The 16241-nt window shown below is 34.3% G+C and overlaps 1 protein-coding gene and 1 long non-coding RNA gene across 3 annotated transcripts in view; one reads left to right on the top strand and one right to left on the bottom strand.

Annotated features, from left to right (window-relative positions):
* Glut4EF (Glucose transporter 4 enhancer factor) overlaps positions 1-16241 on the bottom strand; it is a 273282-nt gene that overhangs the window by 56736 nt on the left and 200305 nt on the right. For both annotated transcript variants that reach the window (XM_088263083.1, XM_088263084.1), the window contains exon 4: positions 13902-14074. In XM_088263083.1, coding sequence (XP_088119209.1) covers positions 13902-14074 — 173 coding nt within the window. The remainder of the gene's footprint in view (positions 1-13901; positions 14075-16241) is intronic.
* Positions 1-16241, top strand: part of LOC148307584 (uncharacterized) — a 145015-nt gene that overhangs the window by 39133 nt on the left and 89641 nt on the right. The gene's annotated exons all lie outside the window — the stretch shown is intronic.

The following is a 16241-nucleotide window of genomic DNA, read 5'->3' on the forward strand; positions in this document are numbered from 1 at the left end:
TTTTCAGTTTTTACTTGGTTAATACCAGTATTTTTTAAACTGAAACATTTTGAAACAAAAGAAATTCATATAAATAAAAATATGTTATTGTGGACCCATAATTAACAAAATTACAATGACTAAAGCCCTATTGTCTATGTTCCCACTGGTAAAAAATACCCTGTTTATACTTCAATGTCCCAAGGAAACAACTATAAAATTTGGACTTGGCTTCACATACTGTGTTTGAAAATGACGCGGAATGCATGGAAACACGTGTCATAAAAATAATAAGCGCCATTTTCGTAAAATACTACCTCACAATAGATTTGAAGAAAAAGTGGTGTTTAACAAGTAAAATGTATTTTTGAAACGTCCTCTTATAATTCATATCGCTCACTCCTTTCAAGAACGTCATAAATCTAAAAACTTGATTTTTCAGGAGAACGTTTTTAAAGTTTAAAAATATAATACAATGTATTAAAAATAAATATCAAGCCACTTATTGAACTTTTTACTTTGCAACAGATCTTTTTAGGTAAATCCTGAAGGTTTTTTCTCCATTTGAAAAATATTTAGTTTATTTAAAAAAATAATTAAACATTACCTTTTCTTCAAAATGCAAAAACAGCACTTTCTGCTCTGTAGAGGGTAAATATTAAGTTTAAAATGTGCCTCTTTTGCTGGGATACAGTAGATTTTCTGGGCAATACGAAAACATGCACAACTGAAAACTGACGATTTTTGATTTATGACGTTCTTGAAAGGAGTGCGCGATATGTATGTAGAGTTTATCGACGTTCAGATACATAAAATACGTAGGTACTATGCATAGATGACGGTGCGGACATAAAGTCTACCATAGATTGTGAGTAGTTGCTACCATAATTAACAGTTGTTGTAGGTAGGTACATGATAGAAAAAAAAAAGAATAAGCGACAAAGAAAATCATTGAAGCAATTCGTTGCGGTACGATTAACGGCAGCCAAGAACCATCGCGTCATGTTAGTCGAGGATTCTTCAGGAAGGACTCCGGTTGGTCTATAATCTAACCTCGACCGGCTTAGCAAAGCGTGTACCATGCAACAAAAGGTACTTGGCAGACTGAATATTTTATATCAGCGAATTTCACCACGCATCTCGTTGTTCCAGCCCATTGCGTATAATTCTTCAATGTAATCTCTCGCGTGTGGGTTTTGCCGGCCACCGTTGCCGGCTGCTCGCGGCTCATCTCCATTCCGCACAATTAAGCCGGCACAATAGCCGCACGCACTGAACAAGATGTCGGCCTGGGTTGCATAACAAAATGCCGTCCTTGACTACTACCTACAGGTAGGTCTATCTACGACTGATACAAACCTACGAGCCCGGAAGGCGAGCCCTGTGTATTATTTTAGAAATTATGACCCTGACTAGAACATTTTGTTGGTATCAATACCATCTTGGTTTATTATAAACATTTGATGAATACGCAATAGGCATCAGTGATAAAAAACCTAGATAGTAGATTCTGAGTACACCTTCGCAGTTTGCGTTTCCTGTTGTATTGTAATATTTAGGATCCTAAACAGTTGAATAATGTACAATATAAATTACTCATTGATTGACAGCTAAGTCAGATTCCCTAAGAAAATTTTGCAAATTTTGCAGTAATAGATGAGACAAATAAAACATTTGGTAGGGTAGAATTAGTGAATGTTACACGTGTGTAAAGTTAATTAAACCAGCCTATGACGGTCATAAGCCCTGTAAATGCCCAGATTCCAAATTCCTCTTCATCTATGTTGAAGTGTCAAAAAAACATTATTCAAGGCTAAAAAAACGTATATTTTTCACCAGGAATAAAAAAAAATCTATCAAATAATCACAAGAATTTTAGTAAGAAATATAATAGAAGAAAGAAAATCTTTGTCAGGACTGGAGAACTCTACTGTCGTTTTGCAGATATAGGTGACATGCATTCAAAGGGTGTCCGTATCATCATTGATTGATGGCACTGGATACATATTATAAATGAATATGTGGTTGACACAGGTTGCATCGACATACCCACTCCAATAAAACCCCAACAAGTGTGACCCCGACGGATTCCTTTTACGTCACAGACCACAGAAGGAAGAAGGCATGCGCTCTTTATAGAACAGATTTATAAAGTCAATGAGGACATCACGTTTTGAAATTATATGCAGATGGTCGCCTAAGGAGATGTCCGCTTGTCGCTATGTGGAAATAATACGAGGAGAATACAAATGTGTACGAGAGAGAAATAAAAAAATACGTCACGCAGTCTTAAATGCAGTTAGTTTTGAACATAATTCAACAATTCAAAATTAATGGATATTTTGCCTCATAAGTGTAACTATAACATTTATAGGCAATAGTCTCCGAAGCCTGGCTCAACAATTTCTTCGTTAACACTCAACGAGTGGCGACTGTACAGTCTATAAACCATTAAGATTAGTAGTGAATAAACAACGTGATAACGTTATTATAACTTATTGGTTACATTTAAGATGACGCAAGATCGTAAAAAGTTGAGTGGGCTCACAGCAGAATGGAAGAGAACTCAAGATAAGACGAGCAATCCGCGAACGGCTAACCAAAAATGTATGCAAAGATTTCATCGAAATAATGAATGATATTTCTGCATTCAATAATAAAAATATACCATAAGACCTTCGGAATAAGGTAATTTAACCTATGACGCAGTGCCATGGAAAAAAACAAAAGAAGATATCCAGTTTCTTTTATCAATATATCGATAAGAGCTAGATAAAAAATAGATAGAAACAAAAGAAAGGAAACAAAAGAGGTCGGCTGGCTGCCTACTCATCTGTTTATCAGTTAATGATAAACTAAAATTAGGAGTCAAAATATACAATAGGTAAAAGGCAAATCAATTGTTTATCAGAACATATTCGTACCTACTATACAAAGTGGGAGGTTGATAAAGAGAGGTGCATTGTGTAGTATTGTTCAAATAATAGTATGGGCGAATATCTCGTTAGTTGCAGCTTCTGTATTTTGCTAGTTATGAATAAAGTAAAACTTTCAAAGAATCTGAAAGAGAAGCGTTTCATAAAAGTATTCAACACAGAAGAGCGTTTGCTTTTCAATAGAGATATTTTTATAATTAAAATATAACTTTGTTTTTAAATCACATTATTATAACTTAATTAAAATGTCTACCGGTTTCGAAGCTTACCGCTTCTTTATTAAGACTGATTAATTAATTGAGTGTTTATTAGTCTTTAAAAAGGGAAGAATGAACAGTGTTTAATATCAAGTTGAGACACCTTTAAAATTGACATCTCATCCGTAGGGTGAATAATCCAGTGTCCGATATAATAAATAATTTCAATATTGGTAATATACTCGTAGATTTAATTCAACGTGTCAAAATAAACACTGAAATACAAGAATGTACCATATCAAGGCACGAAAATCTCCCTCGTGTTATTTTAAGCTGCCGAAGACAGCAGTTTTAAATAATTGAAACGTCAGAAGGTTTAAAATTTATCTATATTAATTGAATATTGAAGGACTCGAAAATAGTTTCGGTTGCCAACTCGCGCTACACGTTGGCCGCTAGCCAAAGTTCTGCATTCTGATCGATTGTTGATATTTCGGATACCTCCATACGCCGAGTAAACACGGGCAAACATCCTCCGAGATGCAACGGCTAAATAAGAGTCCGTCAAAACATTTTGAGGAGAAATACAGTTGCAATAAATGTAATCAAAGCCGAGAGCTAAAGGCAAAGTAGCGAACGTGGCTTAAACGGATTCATATTCGAGTAAATAAAAGAGTACTTGGTTTTAGAAAGGCAAGCGAGTGTATAAGAATGCGAGTGAAAGGTTGAAAATGGTCGTAAATACTTAACGACTAGTCCGAGATATTATAATCTTTGAAATATTTAGTAATGGCAGCGGAAAGACACTGCAGCGAATCAAAATAGATTAGTCGTCAACCTTGTGCGAAAAAAATTGACACGCCATTAAAACTTTTGATATTATGATGCAAATTATATGCTTTTGATTTAAATTCCTCATCAAAAAATAAATGTTGACGATGAAAAAGAAAAAAAGGGGATTTGAAAATGCTGCTCTCTTGTTTCCTCTCTTTTTTCTTATGTTCGTGTCATGTCAGTCCCCCTGACGTCGACTATCACTTGGGAGTAATTGTCCTTGTACTGGTCATCTCGAAACAGCGCCTCGACGGTCCTGATCCCCGTCCAAACTCGTATATTCTCTCTTTTAATGTCGTTAAGTTTACTTGGCAGTGCGGGTATTCTGTTCATTCAAGAAATACGAAAAGTAATGAAATTTGTATTTTCAATGGATTGATTCATAGACAGACAATTATTTATTCAACAAACTAGTACTAGACTGGAAGATATAAAAAAAATAAGACAAATGGATATATATAATTATAGACTATCGTCACATTCAAACACAGTAGCCATAGCATCCGTTAACATAAAAAAGGTAAAAGAAACTAAGAATAGCTATTTCGATATTAGAGATAAAACTTTTATCGTGTGAAGTACGAAGTATAATAGTATAAAAATCAAGGATAGGATATTTCAGCGAAATCGTTTACCGCAAGTATGTTGGATGTATGTATTAACTACGGTGTCCATTTTATGTGTTTACAATGTATGCCTGCGAATCTTGACAACGATACCAGGAGCACAGAAGACAGAGGTAGATCTGCATTACGCAATTTCGCATCTATTTCTGATGTTTGTATGCACATAAAACTCGTAGACACTCCCACAAATGAACGCTGGTACTGTCGTGGATCTGTAGGTTTGGAAATATCTCGCGTGGGACGCGTCACGATAGATGGCGCCTCTTGTCAAAACAAACCGGTGACATTTATTTTATTTGAATAGTTTCATCCTAACGTAAATAGTTTGATTTCTATCAGTATAAAATTAAATTAATGGGACTCTATCTACAAACCGTGAAGGGCGCAGAAATAACAATAGCATGGATATCGTGAGCAGCGACAAACGCCAACTTTCTCTCTTTCTGAATCACGAATCAACATACTTTTCTCAGACCTATCATGACTTCTTCCGGAGACATGCTGGACCCTTTTTGGCACATCCGTAGGAGTATCACTTCAACGTTAAGCTTTTGATGAATCCATGAGTTTGTACAGCTGGCTGTCTACGTAATCCGAATTATCGTCGCCAACACTTTATATCATAAATCTTCAACTTTCGTTTTCTCTGATCAACAAAAAAAAAACAATATCTTCAACTAGTTACATAAGGTAATTTACAGGGAAAATAAAGATCTGGAAGAATATGGATATTGTAATTGTAGAACAAGACAGACTGCTTTGAAAAAAGTACCACATCCTTATTGGAACAGCAGTATTAGAGTCCAAACAGCCCCGATAACAAACAGCCAACCTCCGTTAAGAGATGGCACTAAAAAAAGAAGTGGCAAAAACTATTAATGAAGTAAGTAGGTATTAGAAGGTTTCTTGCATTGGTAAAATGACTTGAAATGCTAACTTTGTAGTTAACTTTTACCGTTTGTGCTCAATATATGTATGGACGTCAATTCACAATGGAAAACTATGGTTAAGTAACACATCTTGGAAACTTTATCAAGATTCTTGCCAGTTTGATCCAAATTTGCTTCTAGCAGTTTGACCATTTATATAGAGTACTTCATCAAAAGTTATATATCATCCATTATCGATTGTTTGTCTTTTGTGCATTATTGTTGTAACAACACAATTATAAACCGTAACGCTCTATAAATTAATTAATATTTGCTCTAAACCATTTCCGGCATGAGCGATTTGCAACCCGAAACACGTAAATGAAAGTTTTCAAATGCAGCCGTGTGCGGATAGCATTTGAAGTGGAATTTCGAAATTTCCACAGGAGATTTCGTTGTTCGAATCAGTTCACTCGAAGCAGGTGTGAAAACGGAGAAAACTTGACAGATAAACGCCAAGTTGCGTAAATCTAAAGGCAATTGACAGTTGAAAATGTATTCGCATTGAAAACACGTTTCAACTTGCAGGCGATAGCTTTCTTTACCAATTTGTTACCTGTAACTGGTAGTGCCTTTGCAATGTGTAACGAAGTGCTAAATGCTGTCCGTAGCGGTAATAAATTAAACAATTAACATGTTATTTACCGTACGGTGGTTTCAGTCGAAAGAAAAACCGATTTTTTATCCGGTCAATTAAATACGAAATTTAGATTTAAAACGTAAAACGTTAATATATCGATAAATTGTCGATGATAACAGATGTATCGTGCTATGAGTCATAATCCCTACTTCTGTACGCTAGAGCCAAGGTGAAATCCTTGACATAGTTGATTTAAGGTCATTTTATTAGTTATATCATTATTCTATGCATCTTCAAATTCATTAAAAATCAAATAATATCGCTTAAAAAAAGAAAGCGCTGTTGAATACATTAATTTATAAATTCCATAGCTGAATTTTGCATACAGTCGAAATTCGTTGCTAAACTTTTATAAGCGTCAATGAGATGAGAAGTTCGGCTGCCAGTTTATTGAGACATATCCGAATTACGCAATAGTATCTATGACATCACACCATGTCGGAAAATGCATGTCGGAAAGCGCAGCGCAGGTATTAATAAATACATTATGTACTGGCGTCGCATTCGGTCGCCAGAAAGTCTACCAGCGCTGCGAGCGGGAAATGGCCGCCGACCAGCAGAAGAAAATTCAATCTCCCCGCGCGCGGCGCATTTTCGCGGCATAACGTGTAAACCATAGATAAGGCTAGAAAAACCAACAAACAAGTAGGTACTTATCTACTATGACGAAATCAAGTAGGTACTGTGTGATAATATGATTAAAAAAAACCAATAGGTAAGTACGTCGTAGGTAAATGTGCGAAAAACAAAAGAATACGGATTTTTAAGAGTTTTATACTCTTTAAAAATACGATTAGCTCATTCGTTTATTTTTTAAATTTTATTATCATACAGAGTTTGTGCGTTGGCATTTAAATGCAGTTAATCAACTACTTTGGGTAATATTATGACATGGCGCCAGAGTTTCCGTATATTGATATAAGAATATGATTATTGAAGCAATATATTTAATAACGCTAATTTCGAACGTCAAAATAATGGACAATAAAACGATTATCTGTGCTTCTAAGTCAGCCCGGTTTGGGAAATGCGATCAAGAATTTATTGCTCTATGGTCTGTTTCGTGTTTCTCTATGATTGCGCAAGGCCTTGCCGAGGATGCCTTCCATTATACCATAATACATAATAGACGTTATATTGTTGTGTTTATTATGAATACACATAATATTATAAGTGTGGCAAGTGTTGTGCGCTGCGCTCACGAGCTGTGGGCGGCGCTGCACTCGCGGAAACGTTTAAAAATCGAACGCAATACACGACCTGATAAATAGGGATGGGAAAACTCAGCGCGGAAAATTTATAAATTAAAAAAAAAATACGTATAAGTATAGCCCAATTCGTACTAATTTTCTAAAAAGATTCTGGATTTCAAAGATACAAATAGTCACCAAATTGTTTCTAATATTGCAGTGGGTTGAACTGATGACGATCTTGATTTTACTTATATGCATATATAAGAAAACGGATGTGAAGTGATTAGTTTTATGCTTCAGGTGTCAAGGGTAACGTTTTAAATAACGTAAAAAGTCATCTATTTTAAAGATTTAAAAAAAAATGTGCTTACTTATTTTTTTATATCATGATTTTATCGCACTATGAAACGAATCATCTTTAGAACAGGTAATTTTCACAAATGTGTAAAAATCTTCTTTATTCCCGATTTTTCATTATATCCGACCTCAAAACCATACTTTTGATCAAATCGAAAATTACTCATTTTTCCATATCAGTAAAATTTAACGTTTTTTTTTTAAATAGCTCATTTGCAGAATAAGTATCATAATATGCTGTACTTCACAACTGCGCATGCAACGTAATCGCAGAAATTCGGAATTGCAATCGATGATGAAAAAACAATAATATATAATTGAATTCGATTGTCAATCTCAGAGGATGACGAGCCCTGTGCTAACATATAATAGCACTCGTATCTACTGCAGTAGTGTAAAAACACACAAAGAAAATTATACATACATTTATTCAAGGCCGCCTTCGGTGCAGCGGATGACGGTGGAAGGGTGAGGAGGTACCCGCGAAGGGGGGGGGGGGCTTGGCAACCTGCCACCCGGTGATAGAGGTGACCAATATCCTTACACGACAAGCTCGCGATAAGGTCTCTATGGACTTGTGCAAGTGTATGGGCAACTGCCGATATCGATTATATGACAGTACCTACCCATAATACATAATACGTGGGTACCTAATTACTCCAATTATGAACGTTCTCGTTCCGAGAGTTCTCATTTCAAAATTTGTGACTTTATCTATGGCAAATAGTGTTGTACCTTGGACCGATTCGATAATATGTCAGTCGAATGTGTAAAATGGTATTTAATTTAATAGAATGATACATTATTGTTATTATCAATGCATTTTATAACCTAATGGTGCATTATGCATTGTACAGGATTGGTACATGGTTTTTTTGATGGCACATTTCATATGTGCTTAAAAATTCAAATTCTACATGTTCGCTTTTCCTTACGAAATAATTTTAATGAATGACAGTTATTTAAAAAAATGTTATTGTTCCTTCTGTTCGTTTGCATTACGCAATATGAATCAATAAAGATGATAAGAAAACAAAGAAAAAAATACAGCGAGTTTTAAAATAAATACATCAAAAGTAGATGAAGAAATTTTTTTACAGCGAAGTTTTTCATTTACTGTTTATTTCGTATAAAATTTAGTTGTTTGTCGTTGTTAAATTGTCTTAATTGTAAAAAAAATAGATCTTAAAACAATGTAACGATTTTGATTTTTGTCTTTGTTTAAATGCCTTTTTTAATCAATAAAATAAGTATTTTTGAGTTATTTCAAAGAAGCGGGAATTTCGGTGCTGTCAAACAAAAGAATACATCATACATCATGGCGGCCAATCAGCGAATTCTAATTTCAAACGTTGAGGAATAAAAAAAAATGGCAGCCGGCCTTCCCGTGTGTCGGAATTTTCCTAGCGGCGATTACATCACCAGAGGGCTAGTAGCTACAGCGATACATAAACACAACGACACGTATATCGCACATGCTAATAAATAAGCGTTTATTTAATAAGCGCGGGTTGTGTATTGTGAATTATACATGTGTTCGTACTATTTATTATTACCCGCGCCGGCCGGCGTACAGCGCCAACTTGGCTGCTACTACTTCGACCTTGGGCTTCTATGCGCTTCTGACAGATGTTTTTAAATAAATTATTGGAATACCATTTTGATATTTGAATGCCGCGTTGTTAGCGGCGAAAATATTGTACGGCGTGTGTCACACTTGGCGGCCATTGGGCTCTTTTGGCGGTCGTGAAGGTGGAAAAACGGTAATAAATCGCCATTTTGCACAGGAACACAATGCTTGTAACATATACAGTTTTGCGGTAACGGAATCGTCCTCCGTGGCGTAGTAGTTATAACGTTTAACTACTGTGCAGGAGATGCGGGGCTCGATATTATTTGAAATAAAATAACTAGACAGGACGAGTGTTTTTACCTAAAATTTTCACTCATGAATTACATGAAATAATAGTAACATTAAACATAAAGAGCAAATCAATTCACGAGTAGGCATAGGCTACAAAACTTAAAACGTTGAAGCCTAAGTAGGGTCACGATAAGCGGTGTTGCATAAGCCGTAGCTAGATTTAAAAAAAAAAAAAAAAAAAAAAAAAAAAAAACTACACTGGCTTTGAGAAGTCTAGCCTATTGATCAAGACGATGCTTTATTTTTAAAATGTCCAAGGGCACCATAGGATGGAAGTAAAAAGGAGTTCTTTAAGATGGTATGGACATGTGAAGCGAATGGATAACGAGAGAATGACTAAAAAAGTATATGTGGCGAATGTGAACGAATAAGAACAGCCGAAAAGACTTAGGCTTGTTACTTTTAAGCCAATTAAAACAAGATTTTTATTAAATATTTCTCTTTGTTTAACGTACTTATAGATAGTACATTTAAAATATGTAAATGAAAATCGTGAAATATATTTACTTAGGAACACAACACACTAAATAATTATCTCGACTTATCGGTGAAATAAATACGATGACTGACTACTTGTAAAGGTATGTTTATTATCAGATAAGATAAACATTTTGAAGGGCAAAACGTATCATAGTTCTTTGTTTCCTTCAAATTATTCTAGAAAGTGTTCTCATCCACTGGACAGCAACAAAGTGTTATTATAAAATAACGATTTATTGATATGTACTCAATATTTAATAACCAAAGATTTCATAACGTTTAATATGTATTTTGCATACACTGGATAATGAGTGGAATCTTGTTTATCCGTATCGCTCACTCCTTTCAAGAACGTCAAAAATCAAAAAACTTGATTTTTCAGGAGAACGTTTTTACAGTTTAAAAATATAATACAATATATTAAAAATAAAGATGAAGAAGAATATGGGAGTCTGGGCATTTACGGGGCTGACGACCATCATAGGCTGGTTTAAGTGATCACTTTACACACGTGTAACATTCACCAATTCTACCCATTATTGACCCGTAAATGCCCAGACTTCCATATTCTTCTTCATCTTTGATGAGATGTCAAAAAATAATATGAAAATAACTCCTGTAATTGGAGAAAATCCAAATTTTGTGAACAAGTATTTGGACACACTCAAAATGTTAAAAATAAATATCAAGCCACTTATTGAACTTTTTACTGTGCAACAGATCTTTTTAGGTAAAACTTTGAGGCTTTTTCTGCATTTAAAAAATGTTTAGTATATTAAAAAAAATAATTAAACAATACCTTTTCTTCAAAATGCAAAAACAACACTTTCTGCCCTGTAGCGGGTAAAAATTAAGTTAAAAATATGCCGCTTTTGCTGGGATATAGTACATTTTCTGGGCATTCCGAAAACATGCACAACTGAAAATTGACTTTTTTACTACAAAAAAAAAGTCCCTTACTGTGTTTTAAATTTGGAGAGCCGTATTAATGAAGGTTTAGTATACCAATGACAGACAATGTCATTCAAGGTACGTATATTTTTTTCCGAGAACAAGTACAAAAAGCCTATGAACTTGAAATGCTTCTTAACAAAAGAATAATCGAATAGCAGACACCAAAAGTGAACACTTCTTTACGAAATATAAAGTAAGTGAGGGTAAAGAAATAATATAATTGTAATTAAAGAAAAATATAACCTTTTTAATAGATTTATATTATCCACTGATACTTCGTGATGGAATTGCATTTTTAATATATTATTAGATTGAAACCAATATTTTTAGCTTTTCCACTTTATTTTTATTTGACCAACGACCGGGTTTCGTCGTGACCGACATCATCAGACTAGTAGGAGGCTATACAAATTGTTATGTTATATATAAAACAAGGCAGGAGTTGATAACCATGATTTGATATAACTTTATATTATAACTTTATATAAAATCGTGCTCTCAATACAAAAAAAAAACCTTTATAAAAAATAATTTTAATATCACACAATACTTAAATTCACTCAAATTAAATTAATTTCTCAACAAAATTATATCAAATCATGGTTATCAACTCCTGCCTTGTTTTATATATAACATAACAATTTGTATAGCCTCCTACCAGTCTGATGATGTCGGTTACGACGAAACCCGGTCGCTGGTCAAATAAAAATAAAGTGGAAAAGCTAAAAATATTGGTTTCAATCTAATAATATTTTAAATATATAACCATCCGTTTGAAAATGCCATAACTAGGCGAAACAATTGTCACAAAAGTGATTTTTTTAAATGTGCATTTTAAATATAAAATATAACTTAGTAGACTCAAAAAATCAGTGTTTGATTTTAACATTTAATAATTGTGTCGGGTTGTGGTCCCGTAGTTAGTGTCGCGGACTCTGAAGTCAGAGTTTCTCGGTTCGAACCCACTCTACCACAATTTGATACCTATTTCTATTAATGAGCCGCTTAGGCTGACAAAAATAGTATGAAATTGAAATACTTGTGTAAATAATAAAAAAATTGATAAATGATTGATATTTTTCACTCTAACACTTATTTAATAATACCCTAGACTGGTTGGTACCATTAGCGAAAGGGTGATGGCTATGTGTTTAACGATCAATATAACATTGTTTCTTCACAAAAGAGTGCCTTATGCACCATTGAGTGCGGATAAAGGGTTAGAAGACAGGAAGGAGGAAAGGGCTAACCTGGTTTTATTTGTAACAATGACAATTTTTTAAGGCAATCGTGAATATGAGCATTATGCAGATGAGATATTTAGAATTCCGTCGATTGTATGGTAATTTTTTTAAATTACCTAACGTCTAAGTGACTCTGAAATCTAGCTACGGCTTATGAAGCACCGCTTATCATGACCCCACCCTGGCTTCAACTTTTATACCCCATGCCTACTCGTGAGTGGATTTACTAGTTACTATAATTTCATGTAATTCATGAGTGAAAATTCTAGGCAAAAACACCCGCTGATTGTCTGGTAGGTAACGACTGTAAATAGTTGTTTCGTTGGCAACAGTGATGCGCTCGATGACGTCATTCGACATCCACGAATCAGCGATGAGCAAAAAGTAGAGGTGGGATTTTCCTAGTAATAGTTATAACGAAATTATCGTTACGCCATGATTACGTCACGCCGATCGGTTTTTACATTGATTCGAAGTAAATGATGGCGGAATATTAATTAAACCCGCGTCGGATACCCATGGGAGTCAAATTAAATAAAAAAGAATTTTTATTTCATTCTAATATTTATTTAAAATTACCAAAAGGACTGATCACCTTGCTTTCAAGTAATTACGATCAACACGACACTGCGTCGATACGATGAAGTGCTCTATGCACCACTCGGCTCGAGGCTTCAAATAATTTTCGAATATTAAGGCACAGTATTCGTTAAATTTAACTTTATTTTCTCTAAATCCCGGTAACATTTTACGTAATTTATTTTTTTCTTAAAACAACGTTTTTGCATTGAAAAAATAAGTTTATTCAAAATAAATATATGGTATTGAAAAGAAAAGTTATTGAAAAGAAAGGAGTTAATATAAATTATAAAAAAATATATAAAAATGTTTTTTCTATGCATTTTCTAAAAAGCAAATTACTATCCAATTCGTAAATTTCCGGGCTCAAAAAGACGTGTGACATTTCCGGTGATTGAATTCTGTATCATAGGGCACTGCATCATATAAACGCATATCTTGATCATTAACACAAGAAGAAAAGGTGATCAGCTCCCCGCTTCGGGTACCAGTCCAGGGTAATATTTAAAAAATATTAGAGTGGGAAAAATATAACATATTATTTGAGCTACATACATATATATGTTGATAACGAATTTGAATAAATATTAGAGTGAAAAAATCACTTATATTGATTTGACCCCCCCTGGGAATCGAGCCCGGGACCTCCAGAATGGTAGCCGAGCGTGCTGACTATTACAAAACGGAGGCGATAGATTATACCTTAGTTAAATCTATTTTCATCAGATTTTTTAGAAATAAATACATTTATGTATTAATTTTAAATCAAACACAGAGTCTACTGAGTTGTATTTTTTATATTAACAAAACACATAAAAGATTAATATTGTGATAATTGTCACATTCGTTTGCATTATCAAACGAATGTGACGAAGTAGACTCAAAAAATCTGTGTTTGATTTAAAATTAATATTTAAATTAAAATGGAGTTCTACAAATTAAATGCCAAATCAATTAATAAATAAAAACATCCCCAAACAACACCTTTATTCATAGCATATTGATGAAAAATAAAAAAATTCCACTTACCTTCTTCTTCTTCGGCATTTCATCTCTTTCATATTCTAGTCCTATGCCCTCGTCGCTGAGGGACGCTGGCCAGCTGGTGGGCGAGCCCCCTAGGGACGGCGAGGGGGTGCCCGAGCGCCAGGAGCCCGAGCTCGAGCCCCCGGGGGAGGCCGAGGAGCGCCCGCCCCAAGCACCTGAGGAAGGAAAGCAAAATACTTAGTAAAAAATCAGAAAAACAATTGTATCTGAATGTTTTGGTAGAGAATGATGAACAGTATGCTAAGTGAATTATTTACACATATAAATATAAACGTAAATAATATGTATATATCTAGAAGTGTTCCTTTTTGACAGGTAAAAACATGTTTTTTAACAGCTTTTATTACCCCAATGGCAGTGCCATCTGTTGAACATAGCGGCAATACACAAATTACTAAGCATTGTCCATGGCGGACAACGTGCTGTTACTTTCGTGTTTTCGCGTTTTCGAAGTTTAGAATAGCATTGTCGTTTCATAGATTTTTAAATTTCGTTAATCAAAATTAACCATAATTATCAAATCATAAAAAACTCCTTAAATTGACACAGTCTTTCAGATATGAGTTCTCGCCACCATCTATGGCTGAGTTGAGTAAGCTTTTTACTGAGCAGACTTCTTAATAACTCGAAGACAATTCTACCCGAATTATTTTACATACCAGGAGACACCTGGAAACATGATTTTTGTAAAAACCCAGTCTTCCATATTCTGAGCTTATAATTTGACCAGTTAATTTATCTACAACATTTTGAGTGTGTCCTACTACTTGTTCACAAATCGGGATTATCTCCAATTATAGTAGATATTTTTCATATTATTTTTTGACATCTCATAAAAGATGAAAAAGAACATGGAAGTCTGGGCATTTACGGGGCTGACGACCATCATAGGCTGGTTTCAGTGATCGCTTTACACACGTGTAACATTCACCAATTCTACTCATTATTGACAACCACACTACTCAAATTCTTGGAAGTTCTATTTATAATATATGAAACAATTTAGAAACCTTGTTCTTGAATTACTAGAACTTCAATCCAGGATTCGGACTTCACATACTAATATGAGAGTTTCCATATTCTTCGTCATCTGTGTTGAGATGTCGATATAAATAAATCCTGAGACAAACCAAGATTTACGAACAAAGATTGGACACAATCAAAATATTGTAAATATTTTAAATAATATGATACAGAGATAACAAAATGAAATTTTGACCTTTCTCCAGTCTTTAAATCGTTCAATAAAACGCGGCTTATAAATAAAAACGCTACACGAGCCAGTAAACAACCTCTGGCTGAGTTCACCAAGGTCACCAATTCAGCGTGCCATTGACCGCAGTTTGTTGCATTTCATTATGGTGCAATAATGAGTCTAGAGGTTCACGACCAACTGCAATATGTGTCGGGCACTGCAGAACGCCGCGCGGGTAACTTATCTTATCGGAATGACATCGCGTTAGACAAAGAACGATCCATCGAAGTGCCTCATAAAACTTAATTCAAAATCGATGGAAAATTTAGATGGCCCATCAATAAAATTCTTCATGTCTTAGTTCCAGAGATTACAACGAAAGATGCAAAGCCAATAAAAGATGTAAAGAATGATCCAAAGATGCAAATAATGATCCAAAGATGCGAAGAATGATCAAAAGATGCAAATAATGATCCAAAGATGCGAAGAATGATCCAAAAATGCAAATAATGATCCAAAGATACAAAGAATGATCCAAAGATGCAAATAATGATCCAAAGATGCAAAGAATGATCCAAAGATGCAAATATTGATCCAAAGATGCAAAGAATGATCCAAAGATAAAATGATGTAAATATAAAATGATGCAAAGTTGAAATATGTAAAGAATGACAATATGTGTTTTGACTCTTCCAGAATCTTCCTGCAATGGTTTTTTTATTGATGACGCAGCCATCGAATTGTTACTCATTTCTGATTTTGCATATACCATAAGTACAAATCTTTAAGCATCGACACACCATAAAGCAGGAAGACTAGATCTTAGATTCCATGGTTCCTAATACAATTTGCAATGTCTATTGTTCTTATTCTTTCTTTTATCTGTGATATTGTCTTCTTTTCTATGAGATCTCTTCTGATATATTCATCGGAGTTTTTGAGATCATGTTAATTGGAAAAATGCACAAAAAATTAATGCAAAGAAAAAGAAATTATTCTATCACATTGAGTATTTGTAACTCTCCAAGCACAACACCTTAGTCTCTTTTTTGGAGAGGCATAGCGTTACTGGTAGATATGTTAGAATTAGAAATGCCTTGTAAATAAATTGAATTGTAATCTGTAAT

This window comes from Brachycentrus maculatus, unplaced genomic scaffold (genome assembly GCF_059751285.1).
Source record: "Brachycentrus maculatus isolate JH-2025_06_01 unplaced genomic scaffold, ASM5975128v1 h1tg000196l, whole genome shotgun sequence".
Lineage (NCBI taxonomy): Eukaryota > Metazoa > Arthropoda > Insecta > Trichoptera > Brachycentridae > Brachycentrus > Brachycentrus maculatus.